This window comes from Pezoporus occidentalis, unplaced genomic scaffold (assembly GCF_034315485.1).
Source record: "Pezoporus occidentalis ecotype Australia unplaced genomic scaffold, CSIRO_AGI_Poc_V1 ctg101, whole genome shotgun sequence".
NCBI classification, from domain to species: Eukaryota; Metazoa; Chordata; class Aves; order Psittaciformes; family Psittacidae; genus Pezoporus; species Pezoporus occidentalis.
Genome location: NW_026912791.1, coordinates 1,559,775 through 1,576,877, shown reverse-complemented (window position 1 = coordinate 1,576,877; position 17,103 = coordinate 1,559,775). Strand labels below are relative to the sequence as shown.

The 17,103-nt window shown below is 42.6% G+C and overlaps 1 protein-coding gene and 1 long non-coding RNA gene across 9 annotated transcripts in view; one reads left to right on the top strand and one right to left on the bottom strand.

Annotated features, from left to right (window-relative positions):
* Positions 1 to 17,103, bottom strand: part of ZMIZ1 (zinc finger MIZ-type containing 1) — a 345,736-nt gene that overhangs the window by 152,394 nt on the left and 176,239 nt on the right. For 7 of the 8 annotated variants that reach the window (XM_062613387.1, XM_062613382.1, XM_062613421.1 and 4 more), the window contains exon 4: positions 2,369 to 2,478. In XM_062613387.1, coding sequence (XP_062469371.1) covers positions 2,369 to 2,428 — 60 coding nt within the window. In that variant the 5' untranslated portion in view covers positions 2,429 to 2,478. Of the gene's footprint in view, positions 1 to 2,368; positions 2,479 to 7,658; positions 7,682 to 17,103 lie in introns of those variants that run through there. The other variant, XM_062613406.1, reaches the window with a different exon arrangement.
* On the top strand, positions 7,991 to 13,936 carry LOC134160674 (uncharacterized). Its single transcript, XR_009963655.1, has 3 exons — positions 7,991 to 8,228; positions 9,441 to 9,605; positions 13,622 to 13,936. It is a non-coding gene; the product is annotated as an uncharacterized LOC134160674 (long non-coding RNA).

Here is a 17,103-nt window from a genome sequence, read left to right as displayed (position 1 = left end):
AGTGTGAACACTGCACACAGTCTCTCCTGCTCTGGAAGACTGTTACAAGAGATGGAGCCTGACATCATGGACCAGATGGACTCAGCAGCTTTATAGGGACTGGTCCATGCACTAAGATAAGAGTATATTGAAAATGGGGGATCTGAGCATGACGTGAATGGTATGGAATAAGGGGTGGATAATGTCCTGGGTTCAGCAGTAGCAGTCATTTTTCCCCTTCTTGGTAGCTGGTGCAGTGCAATGTTTTGACTTTCAGCTCGGGAACAGAGCTGATAACAAGCTATGTTTTGGTTTGGTCAAGGACTTTGTGAGCCTCATGCTCTGCCAGGGAGGAGGGGAAGCCGGGAGGAAGCAGAGACAGGACACCTGACCCAAACTGACCAAAGAGGTATTCCATACCACAGCACGTCATGCCGAGGATGTAACTGGGAGTTAGCTGGAAGGGCTGGGAGACTGCAGGGTTGGAGGAGGTATCGGTCGGAGCTTGGTTGGGCCTGGGGGGCGAGTTATCGGTCGGCTGGTGGTGAGATGATGTATTCTCTTCCCTTGTTATTTCCTTTATCATTATTATCATTGGTGGTAGCAGTAGTGATCTGTGTTATACCTTAGTTACTAAACTGTTCTTATCTCAACCTGTGGGAGTTGCATTCTTTTCGATTCTCCTCTCCGTCCCTCCGAGAGCAGGGGGAGGGCAAGAAAGGGGGGGAAGTGAGTGAACGAGTTACCTGACTGGGTTTAAACCACAACAGATACCTCATCATCAGGCATTCTTTGCTGTCTGACAGAACAGAGTAGCTATAAAACATGCCCCTTCCCTGAGCTTTCTTCCAGTCAGGGTCAAACAAAAAGGAGAATGCTGGACAAAAGCTGGGAAGTCTGACCTTCCTCCCTTCCCTTTGGCCTTCATTGCTGAAAAATCATCCCAGCTGCATATGTAAACTGGCACTATGTATAAATGAACTTAGTGCTTTAACTGACAGAGTACAGGAAAAAATATCTCTTTAATACTGTAAGAAGTGTAATTTGATATTCTATCCAATTAAAATAATACAAATTTCTATGTACAGAAATGGACAGCACTGGAAAAAGGAACTGAGCAGCACCCTACTTGATCTAAAGGTCTATTCTTACGGCTGGAAAGTTAAACCGTTCTGCAAGTCACTTCACTCCTCATCCAATGGGCCAGAATGACCAAAAAGGACACCAATTTATCCCAGTCAAAGGCATTATTTTTTTCTGAACCAAACAGTTGTTCATGAGAAACTGGGGTGAAATCCCCAAAATCGTATCTCCCTCGGGCCTCTAAAGGGCCATGAGATGCATTAACATTCATCACAGCATGATGAGAGAGAAGACCCACCACAGACCAAGGCTGGATTATGATCAGCAATTCTGCAGGGGCAGATACCTATTTCTGCTCCTTGAGCTATGAATTAGCTTTGCATTATTCTGAAATGCTCATTTATAAAGGAAGCAAAATACCTCTGTGCAGCTTGCATTTATGCATCTGTTTGCTGCATGCATGCACTGGTATAGAGGTAAAAATGGGAAACATCAACATGAGAAACCATTCTCTTCACCTCTTCTACACAAACGAACATTGCTATGAATTTTCCGCAAGGATTCTTGCATGCAGAGAAAGCATGTGAGGGGAGGATACATACCGCCTGCAGCACCAGAGAGCAAAGCTTGCTGAGAAGGGTAAAGCAGGCATCTGCACATTCCATCCTTGCCTTTGTAGTTTCACTTGCTTATAAAAGCATTTGCAAGCGCAATTACAATGGTGAAATCTGTAAACGAGACTTAGATCCCATTGCCTTTCAGTGAATTATAAGGGCCCTTCATCTTCACAAGCAGATGCTTCTGAAAATTTTACTTGTGAAAGGAAGTTTTTACATTTCTGCGCAAACTGATTAACCTACACACTTGTGGGTATCCCAGTTATCCAAGTTCAAGCCTCCAGGTAGTGCAGGGTCAGGTACTGGGTTAGAATCAAAACTGGCCCATCAAAATTCTGGATTACTGTGCTCAGAGCACAAGTGCGATGGCTGCCTGCTGTGACACCTTCAGGGCAGAGCTGGCAGGACTAGCACCACTCTGCTTCCTGCTGAGACAGATTTGTTGAGTCTCCAGGCTGAAGATTCCTTTGGAAGGTGAAAGGGAAAGTTTGGCTTTTGAGGTTTACACACCAGCTCTAGCAGCAGATATTCTTCTCTTCAATGACATTATAATGTCTCATTCCTACCACTCTCCTCCCTTCTAACAGGCAAGGATATTCATTAAGCAACAGGTAACTATCATGTAGGACACACTTTGCCATACAATACCAACGCTTGTGTAGCAGAAGTGATCTCCACCTTTAGCTTACCTGTTTTATGCACTGCAGCCGGTCATTGGTCTGCTGTATGTGCCTGTCCATAGAATTCATTTTGATTGTCTCCACTTTCTTCTACCTGAAAGCCATTAAAATTCCTCGATCTGCAAGACAAAAAGGACAGTAACGATCACTGAGCACAGCCTGTGCACTTCTACTGCCTAAACAATCTAGAAAAGTGCCTCTTGCAAGAAACTTCTGAGCACATTGTGAGATAATAATAATCCCAATAACAAACATGTCCTGTGCTTGTCAGACCCATCTCTGAAAAAGAGTGCAATTTAAGGCAAACTAAAACTTCCCAGTGACTTGAAAAAAATCTAGAAAATGGTAACAAAGGCTCAGAGTGGTGTCAGTGGCTTTAATTCATGTTGCTACGGCTGTATAAAATCACCAACTGAAAACTGGCAACAAATTATGGTGATCTAAACAGCAAACCCGCAGTCCTCTAAGCCCACCACTGATGCTCATGCTGGGTTAGATTTGTGGATACAGCTTGGTACACACTGGTACCATCAAGATGAACCCTGCTCCATGTATTCATTAACTCTTTTTCAGAGTCATACTTTACATCATACTCCATGATCACACATAAGAAGTTCTTTGTCAAGATGTGTCTGGAATCAACACCTGCAAAAAGGGGAAACAGTAGGTGCTAAATTAGCATGCATACATCATGCTGAATTCACCATTTACCGTTTTCTTAACCCATGTGTTTAGACTGGGGTAAGGGGTTAACCATTACACAAACAGCTCTGTTGATCTGAAAGGCAGGAATGGCCAAAATGCCACTCAAACTTGGACTAATAACAAGACACTAAAAGCACAAGCAAGCACAAGTAAGCCTCCTGGTTTGGGCATGGTTTGCATTTCACTAGGACCCTTACACTGACTCACCTCTCCAGCCTTTCCTTACAGTTTTTTCTGTAGTGGCAGAACAGTAGATCATAAAGACAGAAACAAACAACTTATCAACAGTTTCAATCCATTATGTTTTACATAGAACTGCATGAGACTTCAGCCTGTACTTAATAAGCTAACCAGTTTTAAGTGATTTTTTATGAAGTTCACTTCCCAGGGGCACAGAAATGTTTTACATATATATATATATGTGTACTCTGCTGTTTCAATCACTGTCATGGAATCTAAAATGGAAATGAAACCACAGATATTCCGCACTGGAACATGAAAGCAGTCTTTTGACTACAAATTCCTGTATCCTTTTCCTGTGACATGAGCAGCACAGTCTAAGTTGTACTGTCACACTCATGAACAGAGACTGGGCACAGATTCAGAGATATATATACCCAAATGGCGGTATTTATGTAAAACTTTACATCAGCACAAGCAAGATCCCAGACACGAACAGATACCTCCCCCTTACGAACTGCTTCAGTGGCACTGAGCAGTTATTCGGACAGTTGTCCTTGACAAAACTCTTCTCCACTCCCTACATACACAGAAGAGACAGCAAATTTTTCAGATAGTTGTTCAGTTAGGGAAGCTGGCACTCACCACTCCTAGTACACACGACTCAACATCCCTGGAGTTAAAACACCTCTGCAAGTCCATCACTGTCCATTCTCAGCTCCCAGAAAGTGTTCCTGGTGGTGGGAATCCTGACTGCACGGCTGTCAGGGCGAGACAGACTCCAGACCACAGCATCCGCATGCGTCCCACACACCAAAGCTGCCTGAGATTTCTATATCTAGCTGATAATGTTCTTCATGGCTCCTGCCAGATTAGACTCAGGGAAAGAAATCTTTTCTGCTAGACAGCTAAATGAGGTCTTATAACAGCAGCTCAAGCTCCTCACCTCCAAGCTCTAGACACAAGAGGGTTCAATAAAGCACTCCTGTCAATAAATTATAATACTTACGAAATGGAAAAGCCAGTTTCACATACAAGTATTCTCTTTTGATTATGCCACTGCCACCTTCTCAATAGCAAATGCCATCCAAATGTCCTTTAGCAAATGTAAATTGATATATTTTATTAAAAGTGACTAACTGAGTCTTATCTGCCTGTAAGACCCCCAAACAGACCTCAGTGGTCATGAAGTTTAATGTCTCAGTGGACAGCAGAGGTATTTATCAAGAGATAAGCTAGCCCAGACATGACACCAATTCAGCGGTGATCCATCTTACAAGCTGGGACACATTATCTGCATTTTAATTGAACATCAGAACAGATGGAGAAGGGCATGCTGAAAACAATCACAAATGTATACATACATACACACTTTTGTTGAAATATTTGGAGAAACGTAAACTGGCGTGCAAACTCAGATAAACCAGCACTCAAGACTCATGGCTAGCGGCATCAGGAGCTGCTTCTGGTGTTATTAGCAGCATAGTTCAGGGCTGGGAGACTGCAGAGAGATTTTACAGAGACAGTGACAATGACTTGCATTCATGTACTGTCACTCAGGCCAACAAAGTATCCTGCATGTTGATTTATGAACTGTACATATAATATCACCCCAATTCACTGCCTTCCAGTTAACCACAAAGAAAACTGAAGGTTAGCTACCTCAACCACAGCTTAATATTGTACTTGTCCAGACTGTCATTTCTCCCATACAGCATAGCTTCTCAAAGCCCACTTGGAAAAAACAGAGGGCAGGGCGCACAGAACTAACTCGCATGACTGAGCTGGAGCCTGATGGGGCTCTTGAAGGCAGGACTGGAACTGTAGTCCCCTGCTCTCCTACACAGACATGCCATACAATTTCTGTTATAAACTGATCAAATTCAGTCACAAAAATAGTTCTGCTTTTAGCACCCAATGGCTCCCACTGAAAAGCACTCTCACCCTTACCCCTAGTAGCTAGAAGTATTTTCACTTCCATCCTCAACTCCACTTGTTCTCACATCACAAGTGTTCTCTGGTAGAAACAGCCTTTCGCTCTGCCAGGCTCCTTCCACCTTTTCCTCCTCACTGTGTGGACGGACACCCATTAGCCCTTTATATCACTGGTTTGCTACTTTCACCAGCCCAAGCTCAGTTATTCTCTTCTGGTCAAGAGAAGCTCCTCAGCCCACTAACTCCCCCAGGCAGTAAACATTTGTTGCATGAACCAAACAGCCAAAATTATACATATGAAGCCTCATCACATACATACAATGACATTAATAGTTTGTACTGGAAATATCCTGCCTCACCCTGATCAGAATAATTTTTACTTTTCACTCAGATACACCATAAAAGCATCAAATAGAATAACTTTTTCAGTGAGCATACTGACTCTAAGTTATTTCTGTTATAAAAACGCAGAGCTCATTAGTGGGAAACCATTATCATCTGGAAATTATTCTTTCATAGGCCTCAGCAAGAATTAAAAGATTAAATGTGGAAAGTGAAAATTATCATACGAATATGAAGTTTTACCAAGGCAGAATAAGCACTTTGACACCAGACCATTTTACCTGGAAAAAATAGCAGCAGAACTGTTTCCAGTAACTACACCTTCTATACAGGTTCTGCTGTACACTGGTCTGGTTCACATTCACATCCTGAAATACAAACCCCTGCCCTTTCTGTCAATCTCACGCTGGTTTGAAAGTAGCAGCAAGATCACCTTACCCAAAAATAATAGTGCTTAAGATACTCAGCCCTGCCAGCCTTTTTGTAAGAGCTGACTTCTATTCCGTTAAATGTCGAGTGCTTATCAGGTCACAAGTGAAAATGACTTTGCAGGGTCCCTCGGTAGCCCTGGTGAACCTGCACTAGAAATCATGTTAATACTGAGGCGCTGGAGCAGCTTGAGACAGCAGGGGATGTTGCTGATAGGGATTAAAGGTACTGGCAGAGTGGGATGGAAAAGGGAATTTCACCCCATGCTTCCTAACAAATCCCCTCTGTTTGGTGTACACACAGGAAGGTCGTATGCTACTGCTATATATGCTAACTCCATCTAAAAAGATAAACAAAAGAAGTGCTCCCAGCACCTTCTGGTAATTCAACAATAAAAATCCCCATTCCTCTGCTGCCTTTTCTGACTCTTAAAAAAAAAAAAAATTATGTGAGTTATTCTTTGCCTTCCTCCTTCCCTCCCCTCTAGCATTGCGAGTTTATAGCCCTAGGCAATAATTAAAGAGCCCTCATTTACATATTTATGATGTCTCAAAAATGGAGAATGTGGTTTTTTAAAGGAACAGATGCATCGACCTGTTACTTTTCTTTTTTAACCCTAAACATACTGAATCTTTTTCCTTAAACCATTACTACAAAACCCTCTTCCATGTTGAAAAAAAAGAATGAAATTATGTAGAGGGTATACTCTGCTATACTCTGTGTTGGTTGAAAGTTCAAGTTAGGAGTTTGCAATTACTGTGTCAGAAACTGGACTTCCAATAACGCCTTTAAGAAGAGCAACGTAGTAGAACATGGTCCCTTGCCAGTTAGTTCCTAAGGCAGCCTAAACAGTCTCTTAAAAAAATAATAAAAAAACCAAATGTTTCAACACAGCTTCAAAACACTGACATATCTGAAGATGCACTGCAGTTTGAACGTAAGAGTGGTTTCAGTTCTGCCCTGGGATGAGCTTTGCTTGCCACCAGGGATATCATCCACATCAAGAGCTCTGGTACCCTGGGACCAACAGACCATGGAAACCAGGTCACCTGTGGCCAAGGGAGACCTGAGTCACCAACTGAACCAGGCCTGACTTTCTCCCCAATTTAGACACTCTTCACATGGTGCTTTTCACTCTTCCTTCCCTCTCACACACTTCCTTCCCTCACCGTCAGGCACAAACACAAGCAGAGCCCACTGAAACATGTCACCTGCTGCTCAGCCAAGGGTGGCGCAGGCCCCACAGCCTGAGCAAGCACTGCCTCCCACCCCTCACCTGGGCAAGCCTGTACCATTTCCTTAGAAATCAAGCTTTTAACAAATAATCCTTCCTTCAGAAAGCCATTTTAAGAGCACAGAAGAAAAGGCAATCCTTCCAAGGACAGAGGTGAGGCAGACGAATGGCTGCTGTGAGAGGTGTTGGGAGGGCCAGTATTACACTGGGTTTCCCTTTCCACAGGTGACAAACACAATGCCAGCCACCTTCTGGGGAACCATGTTTGCTGTAACTAACAATTTAGAGCCACTTTGAACCCCTCAATGGAAGGAGGACATGAAAAGAGACACACAGTCAACAAGTACTACTAAGTAGGTGAGAGGAAGAAGGAAACTTCCTTAAGCAGGAATTCAATACAGCAGTTTTCAAACATCCCTCTTCCCCTCCCAGGCCCAGCCCAGCCCAGGACAGAAGCTGGTTAATACTGCTGACTGAGTCAGTTAAAAATAGTAATTTCCTGAGTGTCTCCAGTGTGCTGAGGGCTGTGCAAGAGGACAGACTGTTTCTATCTAACAAGCGACTTTGATCAAGCAACAAGCAAGATAGAGGAGGGCAGGAGAGAATTGCGCTGGCTAAAGACTTCGGGACTGTGCCGGGCAGGGAGTTCAGGGCCACAGGCCGCGGCGCCAAGAGGGGCGGTGTGAGGAGGCCCCAGCAGAGCTGCCGTCAGTCGGGCGGGAAGCACCGAGCGAGGGCACAGGCATGCGCCGGCCCGGGCAGGGGGCCCGGGACGTGAGGGAAGTCGGGGCCGCGGAGCCCGCTCCCCGCCGCGCCGGCAGAGGGCGCCGCAGGGCCGCGCCGCCACCCGCCCGCTTGCCGCGGGGCTCTGGACCCGGCCGCCGCCGCCCTGAGGGAGCGCGGTCCGGAAAAGCGGCTTTCCGTGTCCTGGAAGCACGGATCCCTAGGGAGCCGGGTGTGACACAGCCCAGCGGCTCTGGGAAGCCTGCCTCCTCCGATGGCAAATTTCATAAATATCGGTTCCCTCAGCGCCCGGTCCTGGCGGTAAAACGTGGCAGTCCAGCGACGAACCCTACCTAATTCCACTTGAAGTTCTCCTGAACATTAAACACCTCTTAAAAGAAGTTGTTTCTTGACTATCGGAACATACCTCCGTGTGTACGCACAGATAAATACCATAATTGCCTTAATTCTTCTTTTCGGCATTAGGCTAGGGCACATGAAAACCCGCGGAACGCTCAGACCTGGAGGCAGACCTCAGTGCGCCGGTACAGCAAAGCTCAGCAGCTACACATGCACCGGGGCACAGGGGCACCGTCCTGTGCCCTCAACACGGCAGTAAAAGGTCTTTCAGCCTGCTTTTCAATAACAGAATTTTGAATGATGCTCTCTTAAATATTATTTTCTGGGAAAAGTTTAATACCCATCCATAACACCTATTTCCCCTGCTAGATATTGTTGTATTAAAAAAAAAAAAAAAAAAAGGTGAAAGGCTGTTTTAATCATTAAACACTTGAAAAAGGAAGTTGTTTTAATAAAGCTTTATTTACCATAAGCTGCTAAATAGCTACTGCTGTTGGCTTTGAGCTATTAAAAAGGGCCAGATGTGAGACAAAGCAGCGTTTGTTATGCTGGGTGAGGAAGAATAGATTATTTGTGCTGTGCTGCTTTCCATTGTTGCTCTACAAATGTGCAGTAATCCCCAGAAGACTTTCTATCATCTCTGACTGTGAGAGGGGGAAAGCAAGCGAGCATGTGTGCGCGCCTGCATGGCTTCAGGAAGGGGCAAGCAGGTTCTTGTCATTTATGGTGGCTTGAGCTGCATGGAGTGGCGGTTGTGTCGGGCTTAAGGAAACTGTTTCCGCAGCCATGTGCTTGGGAACATTTTTATATAGAGAGCCCATTATCTGCAGGCACAAACAGCGAGCCAGATGAACACAAAAAAAAGCAAACCCACACATGCTTTTGGAAAGAAAAAGGCAGCATGACAGCTTGCATAAGCAAGCCTGCTGGACTCCTCTGGGAGGAGAAGCGGCGGTGCACAGAAGTTGCTCAATCATGAAGCACATCTGCAGCCTGATTACAGAAGCAAAGGTGGTAGGGCTAGCTGTAAGTGCACACACAGCACTGGGATATGACCTATGCTTAAAGTACAGACATAAAAATACTTACACACACACACCACACACCCCACCCCCCCACCCCCCCCCCGTACAACAGTGGTATCGCAGGGATGTAAAAATATCACATCTCTAGCTAAGGAGAGTGCTCCTTTAAGCCAGAACAAGTTGGTCACCAGCCACCACTAACCGTAAAGCACATGAACTGCCTTCCTGCACTAGCAGCCCTCACCTCCAGCCCGCTGGCTGAAATTACTGGTTTCCTCAGACAGAGAGCAGCATCTGCAGATCACAGCTTCAGGTAATTGCCCTGCTGCATGCTTGTATTACCAGGTTGTTTTCCCTGCATTCCACCCAGCTCCTAGTATCATCAGCTCTGTCAGCTTGTTATCATTAGGGAGACCATGGAGGGAAAAGGACACTGCAGTTTAAAACAGCAAGAGGTAATAACACAAAATTAAAGGCAAAAGTGCGTGGAAGTGTGCTACTGGGGAGCCGGAGCTGACAGACCTGCTGTAGTGCTCTTGGAGGCTTTGCACACTCCAGTATAGACAGATCTGCTAGAACAAACATTGACAGTTCCACAGCAGAATCCACTGATTCGGTGGCTTATTAAATGTACTGTAGCTTGCAGGTAAGAAATGCTAATCCTCACTGGGACATCTACAAGCAAATGAGCCATCCCTAAAAGCTTGCAGGGTTGCACTCAATTTCATAACCAGTGTCCCTGATCACTCATACAGCAATGCTGTAAACCCCCCTGCCTGAAAAATTTCAAATTCCTAATCCGAGACAGAATCTAGCATCTATTCCCACCTTTTGGGCTCAGTGGGAAGATTGCAGAGGAAATTGGGTGAGCGTAAGAACTGAAAGGGATTTGCATTCTGGCATGTGATGCTTGCTTATTTACCTAATGAAAGCTCATTTTTTTCAGAGGTTCTGTGGTAAGATGTGAAGTACTTGTTGAAAACCATTTGTGTCTGCCTACCAAATACTGCAGTAGGCACGAGGTGTTGCTAACATCATCTGGCTTACAAGCACTCTGAGGGCTAAGCCTATAGCGTTGCTATACATATGATCTGTAAACTTTTCTTGCTCTTGCTAGATGTTTATCAGCTACTAAAACAAGCCACCTGGTTTGGACATACTCATCCAAGTGATTTAAAACCTGAAAGACGAGCTACAGAAGACAACCTAATTTAAGTATTTTCTAAAGGTCCAGAGTAAACAGTAACAGTAACAACCCAACTGATCTGTACAAAGATGATCTCGGAGAAAATTTAGAGGAGGAATGGCAGCAGCAGCAAATATTTTTAACAATTTAACAATAACCTGTCAAAAAGTGAAGATGCTATTTTGCATTTGCTGTGCTCCAATAACATCTCTCTTGAACCAGACAGCCTGCTATATAACAAACAGAGGTCACAACCTCTTGGGCCTGCCCAAATAAATGCTCCTAGCAGGAAACATCTCAAGCCCACTGTGAATTAGAAATGAGAATGATTTGCATTCTGACACTAAACGCTCTCTTACTTACCTGATGAAACAAGGCATGTTTTGAACTGTAGCATTTGAAGGAAATTGTCTGCTGATTTCTTCTTGTGATGCTGTATCATCACAACTTACATTCCTCATTACTGGGTGGCAACAGAAAGAACATAACAATCCACCATCCTCAAACTACACTGCACACAATAAAGGAATGAGGATAGATTTGGACTGCTTCTTTTTTTCCCCAGTAAGTTTAGCATTGAGAAGAAGGCATACAGTCAAGGTAGACAGTAATTTCTCTTCATGTCCTATAAATGTAAGATTTATTCACTTTTTCTTTCATCCTATGAGAGCTAAGAAACTGCTCCCAAGCCCGGTGATTTCTGGTAAGCCACTAGGGAATGCATCACTCCTTCGGAGAGGAGAAAGAAAAGCAGCATTACCCTCAATCAGCAAAGTCTCTAGAGAACAGAACAACTGAATAGCTGCTTTGGGACACAGGCTCTCATAACTTTGATATCTGCCATTATCCTGGTGTGTTCTGATGAAATTTAAGCAAAGATTTACCCAGCTTTCCAGAATGGAAGCAAGATAAACTACAGGAGGACCAGCAGAACCCGTAAAAGCTAAATGTAGCTGAAGAAATAAGGTAGAAATTGGATGGATGTGATTTTTTTTTTGGCCAGAGAAACAGAGTAGTCACTGGCAGCCAAAGTGCGTTTTCTGCACTGCTTTCAGTGGTTACCTGAATGTGGTTTCTTTCAAACTCCCTGCTTATTTTGACAATGTAGTGCTGGGGGCTGCCATTTCTTTAAAATAATTTAAACTGAAGATATTGGACACCTAGACACACCAAAACTACAGTTTTGGTACATTCTATTTTATCATCTTCATTTTAAAGCAGCTGATTGGAGGAGATCCATCCGTATTAATCCTTCTGAACCAGTGTACTACACATTAAAACCCAAGGTATTTGGTCTTATTGAATTGTCCTGCAGACAAACGCCCAATATCTCAAGTCACCACCAAATCCTAAATTACAGGAAACCTTGCTGACAGTCTGGGTCAGATGGTCTGGGACTGGACAAGCAAAACAAGATTACTGTGTATCCCTCAAGGAAAACTTTTTGTACATATGCAGTGAAGCACTGTGTGAACACAATATACTGGGAGACTTGTAATGCGACTGCTGTTCATGTTAGTCTCAACAGCTAATATTCAAGCATCTGAAACACAACCAAAGTGACTGATCCATTGCTACTGAAACATTATGAAGAAGGCCAGAAATATTTTTGACATCCTATAGTTGATTTTGAAAACAGTGTAATTTAAAAACTAGTTCCAACTGCAGTGCCTTCATTCCAATAAATTCAAAGCTGCACATGTCCCTGCTATTTGACTATCAATAATGTAGTCTCTGTTTTTCCTGTTTTCTAAGTGCCCCTAATTCCAGTAAGGTGGAAATTCTTCTAGACTCCTAGGTCACAAAACACTGAAGGAGCTTTACACACCAAAGTCTGCTGTCTTCAAGAAAGATTTTAACTGAAAATCATCATCATGATCATCTGCCCTATTCGGTTTTCTCACACTCTTATCACTTGAGAGGACCTTTCTATCTAGAAACTGGTCTTTGAAAATTCTACCTTACAGGTAGAATTTTACACTTACCATGTAGTAAGTTTAGTTTTCCCAAGAATCTTAACAGACAACTCAGTTTTCAAAGGTTTTATGAATTCCATGGTTAAAAATCTGACACCTGCTCAGGTCACAAACCTCTTGGGATAATCAGAAACAGATTTTAGTATCATTTCTACTAAGAGCACAGATCTCATCAGCTGTACCTCCACTAGGTGTCTCACCCTCAGGTGATAGCACAAGGAATCTGAAACGGCATTTGGCAGAATACAACATACTCAGGTATCAGGGAGGTGGTTTAAAATTCTCTTGAGCATTTCAAAGCAGCAAATATACAAATGCTAAATTGGGCCTGAATAAAAGTTACCCCAATGGAAAAGACTAGGAATTGGTTCAGAATCCCCTGTTAAGAAGAGGGAGGCACAGTTCCCATCCTCAACATTGCTGTTTCAACTGGAAGGGCAGGAGTGAGCCTGACAACTTAGGAGTGACAGCTGTCTTACAAAATGAAGCAGGCAGACTTCCCATTTTTATTACAAAGTGAACAGACTCACTATTGCTAATGAATTATTTACAGTGCGGGCCATAAATTAAAATACCTAGACTTGTCTTGTGCTTTTCATACCACCTTCATTATTATAAAGTATCTGCCCAGAAGCTTTTTCCCATAACTGCAGGGCAAAGTCAGCCCTGTGAACAGGGACCTGAGCTGTTCTCCTGACTAACCACCACCAAGCACTTCACTTCTTCAGCTCTTCTGGCTTTCCAGCTACATCAAGAGCCCCTCAGGGTAGATGCTATCTCCACCAAACACACAGACTAATGCAAATCACAACTGAGACTGGGGCTACCATAAGCTAGTTTAATATAAACAATGAAAAGTGATATAATAAAGTCTTTTATACACACTACAAGGATAAAGCATCTAATATTACTCTTCCTGCAACTTCAAGACAAAATTTCCAACACTGAGCCAGACTTCCAACTACAGAATTAAATTAACCTGACAAACTTATACTGTACATCCAGATGACATCTGGATAAAAGCAGTTTAAGTCCAGATGGCATTTTCTTTCCTTCTACTCCTATCCTTCCTTTCTTATATTTTGTTTAAATGGTTATTACAACATGGTATACAGACCTCAAAAACCTACGTACTTTTCTTCTTTGCTCCCAGCGGCAACACTACAGCCTCCAGAGGTCAGCTTTATAGCCTTCAAGTTGTTCTGAAGCCCTGCCTGATTAGACGTACTCTGGAGTGACTTTCATTCTGATCAAATGTGATGTGCTGGCAATGCGCATACAAAGCTGGCAGAGCAGCCGTGCAGCAAAGCCTGAAGCAGGCAGGAGTTGGTGCAACATCTAATTTGAAACAAGGCATGGCTCCCCAGAAAGGAAAGAAGTGTCCCCATTGAAAAGGCTCTGATGAACTCAAGGACAGACATGTTGTTGTGACAATTTCAAACCTTGCAGAGAATAAAACTGCTTCTATCCAGCTTCTCCTCAGACTTTGCTCTTGATTTTTGTCATGCTTGAGTGGCTGCATTTTAACCCATTTTTTTTACCCCTGAGTAACCTGGGTTCATTAAAACTGAAATTTGAGGGATATCTTCTGAAAGATGGTTCATTTATTAAAAAGCCTAGCTGCCCACTGTGCCACATTACAGGATTTAAAAGGTTTCTGTCTATTGCATGGCTGATCCAAGCAGGGATATAAAAGGAAAGGGCAGGCTGGCACAAAACAGGCCATGCTGCAGGAGTAGCCTATTTGCTCCTGTCCTGACTGGGACAAGGGAACCAATTCAAATAGTTAATACCAGATGTGAGAGTTTCTATTTTTTTTTTTCCCTGAATTTGCTTCTCTTGACAGAAACTAAGCCACAAAAGCAGAGTTATGCAGTGAACAGCAGCAATTCCTTCCCAACAAAAAAATACCTCACTAACTTGCACTAATTCAAATTAAGGACTTCTTTGAGCCAGCCTTTCCTACCTTCTCCATGGGCAAAAAAGTTGAACCTGGCTTCTCTGTCCTTCAAAATACATTCAGACACTCACCAGTCCTGTATAAGGAAATTTCTACTGTCTTTACCTTTCCATGCTGTCTGTCTCTCAGCTGGTTAAGAGTTAGGCAGTCTTAGTTCTTCCTCCTAGGGTAATGGTGGTATTCAAAAAAAGCAGACAGTAAAGTACTAAATAATTCAGTGCTCTATCTTCTATCTCTACACTTCTCAGCTTGTAATTTCACCTTTCCAACTGTACAAAGAATAAGAGGCAGGCAAACACCTATATGTGTCTTCTATCAATAGCTGGCTTCTTGCCTATTAGCAAACAGCAAAGCAGCAACAATTAAGTCCTTAGCTGCAGGCAAGTAAGAATACTTTTAAAAGAAAAGTCTAAGAGAACAAAACTCACCAATGATTTTACAGGTTGCATAAATACTGGAGATGTATAGGCAAGTCGGATATCCTTTAATAGAGAACATGACAAAATCCAATCTCCTCCTACTTCTATGACATACCGTAGGAGAAAGCATGACTTTTCAGCTCTTTTCAAGTATTATTTCTCTTCTTTAGAAGAATAAAAATTATTTGACAGCCTTTTCTTTCTCTTACCAGCTCAAACCCAGAGGTATTACTGTAATACTATGTATTATGACCATCAAAAATCAGGGCATGAATCCTTTCTTGACTCCATAAGGTTTTGTCCAGAAAGGAAGCTGTATGCACAAGCAAGAAGTTAAGCCACATTATATGTAGACAGACTGTACCTTGAAGATCTAGGGACCTGGGCTTGCCCAAAAAGACACAAAAATAATGTGGACTGAAAGACATTTGTAACAGCAAGTGAAGTAAAAAAAAATCTATATAGAAAAAGACCCTGCCACAAAGTTTGTAGAGTATAAGTTAAGCAAAATGAATCACTTTTCTTTGCAATCATTAAAGCATTATAAAGATCTTTGTAAGATATTTAGTAAAAGGATCAGAGTTTATTAATCACCTACCCTAATTATTTAATCTCAGGATCACTGACAATAAACAAAAAAACCACCAGTTCTGTAACTGTAAAAATGCTATGCATTAGTTCCTTGTGTAAGATCAATTCAGTCCCTGAAAATATGCCATAATGCCACAGATAACAGACAAAGTCTGTGGATCCTGGATGACCTGCTACCCACCTGCAAGTGTTGTAAATCCACTGGACAAACTATTTTCAAGCTTCTTTCAATTTTATTTCCCATGCTTGCACATATTTTTTTTTCTTACTGCCATCTGTAGGCCTGAAAAGATTTAGGGGATGCAGATGACGTCATATAGCAATGTTGTGACTTATTTCCACTGCTGAGCAAAAATTACATACATTTCAAAAATGGTAGGTGGGAAGGTATTTCACTCAAAGGTTGACTTTGGTCTAGAGAGCCAGACTTGCTCTTTACTACAGTTCTGATAGTCCTGTCTCTTCTAAAGCAGAGAAGCATCACAGGAGCCCAGTTGCATGTTCTCTAGATAACACAGGCAATTTTGAACTCTGACGTAAGCACCAGTGTCCTAACGCACAAGTCTTTCCTTTCTTGTCTATCATAGGAAGAAGAATATGTTAAAAAGTCCTGTAGGTTGTCCTGTTCTAGCTGATGCCAAGAATAGACATTAATTCTCTAAAATGGTTTAAAACCAATTTAGACACCCATTTCCTAGGATGAATCTCTCATTTCTTTTAAAGTCTCTCAAGTACCACTAAGGACATCAGTTAGTTATTGCTTCCTTCCATTCAGACTCAGTATATCAGAGTTGCATCTTCACTTCCCCCCTTGTTTTAGATTCTGTTTGGAGACTTGGTCAAAACTCCAGAAAGGACTGGTTTACATTACTTGCACCTCAAGTTTCTTTAAACATCACTATCATAATGCAAATGCTTTTTGTATGACACACCTATTAAAGAGCTGGGAATTACCAATGGACTGCATAGCAACTGCAATGCTATGGGAAGAAAACCTGTGATGGGTCTAAGAAGCAAAGCTCCCAAGAGCTTTGACTGGCCTGTGAAGAATAATTCACTAGCATAAACTGTTTTTAGTAAGCCTCTCCTTGTAAAAACCAACTAAGCTGCTATTTATAAGGCTTTGATTAAATTAACACACAAATAGATATATAAGCATACATGTGCAGATACGTAAAAGGATGAAATACTCCAAAAAAAAACCATTTATACATACAAATGCACGCAAGCACTTTCTTGCAAGGTTGAACAACAAACCCTAAGCGTTACGGAACACAGGAGAAAAGTCTGCACAAGTGACATTTAGCAGATGCATTCTGCAGTTTAATTCAGCTATCATGCAGAACATGCCTAGCTTTGGCTTAGGTTTTTATGAATCATTCTACGTACTAAATTATAAAGTGAAAATAATGGGAAATAGGATATGTTTTGTATCATATCACCATGTCCCTTCCTACAAGAAACTGAATTTTTAAATTAGCTTGAAACATTAATTTAACACAATATGTTCAAGAACTGAGCAAACAATTTAACACTCAACAGAATAAAGCAGTATTTAATACCTACAGTGACCCAGTGGGCCTCCTTGCAGGTTCAACGAAGCATGGGCTGCCTCGTCAGGCTCTAAGAATGAAGTGGGGCTGGTACGTAGAAAGGAGCCACTTAGGACAGGCAGTGGC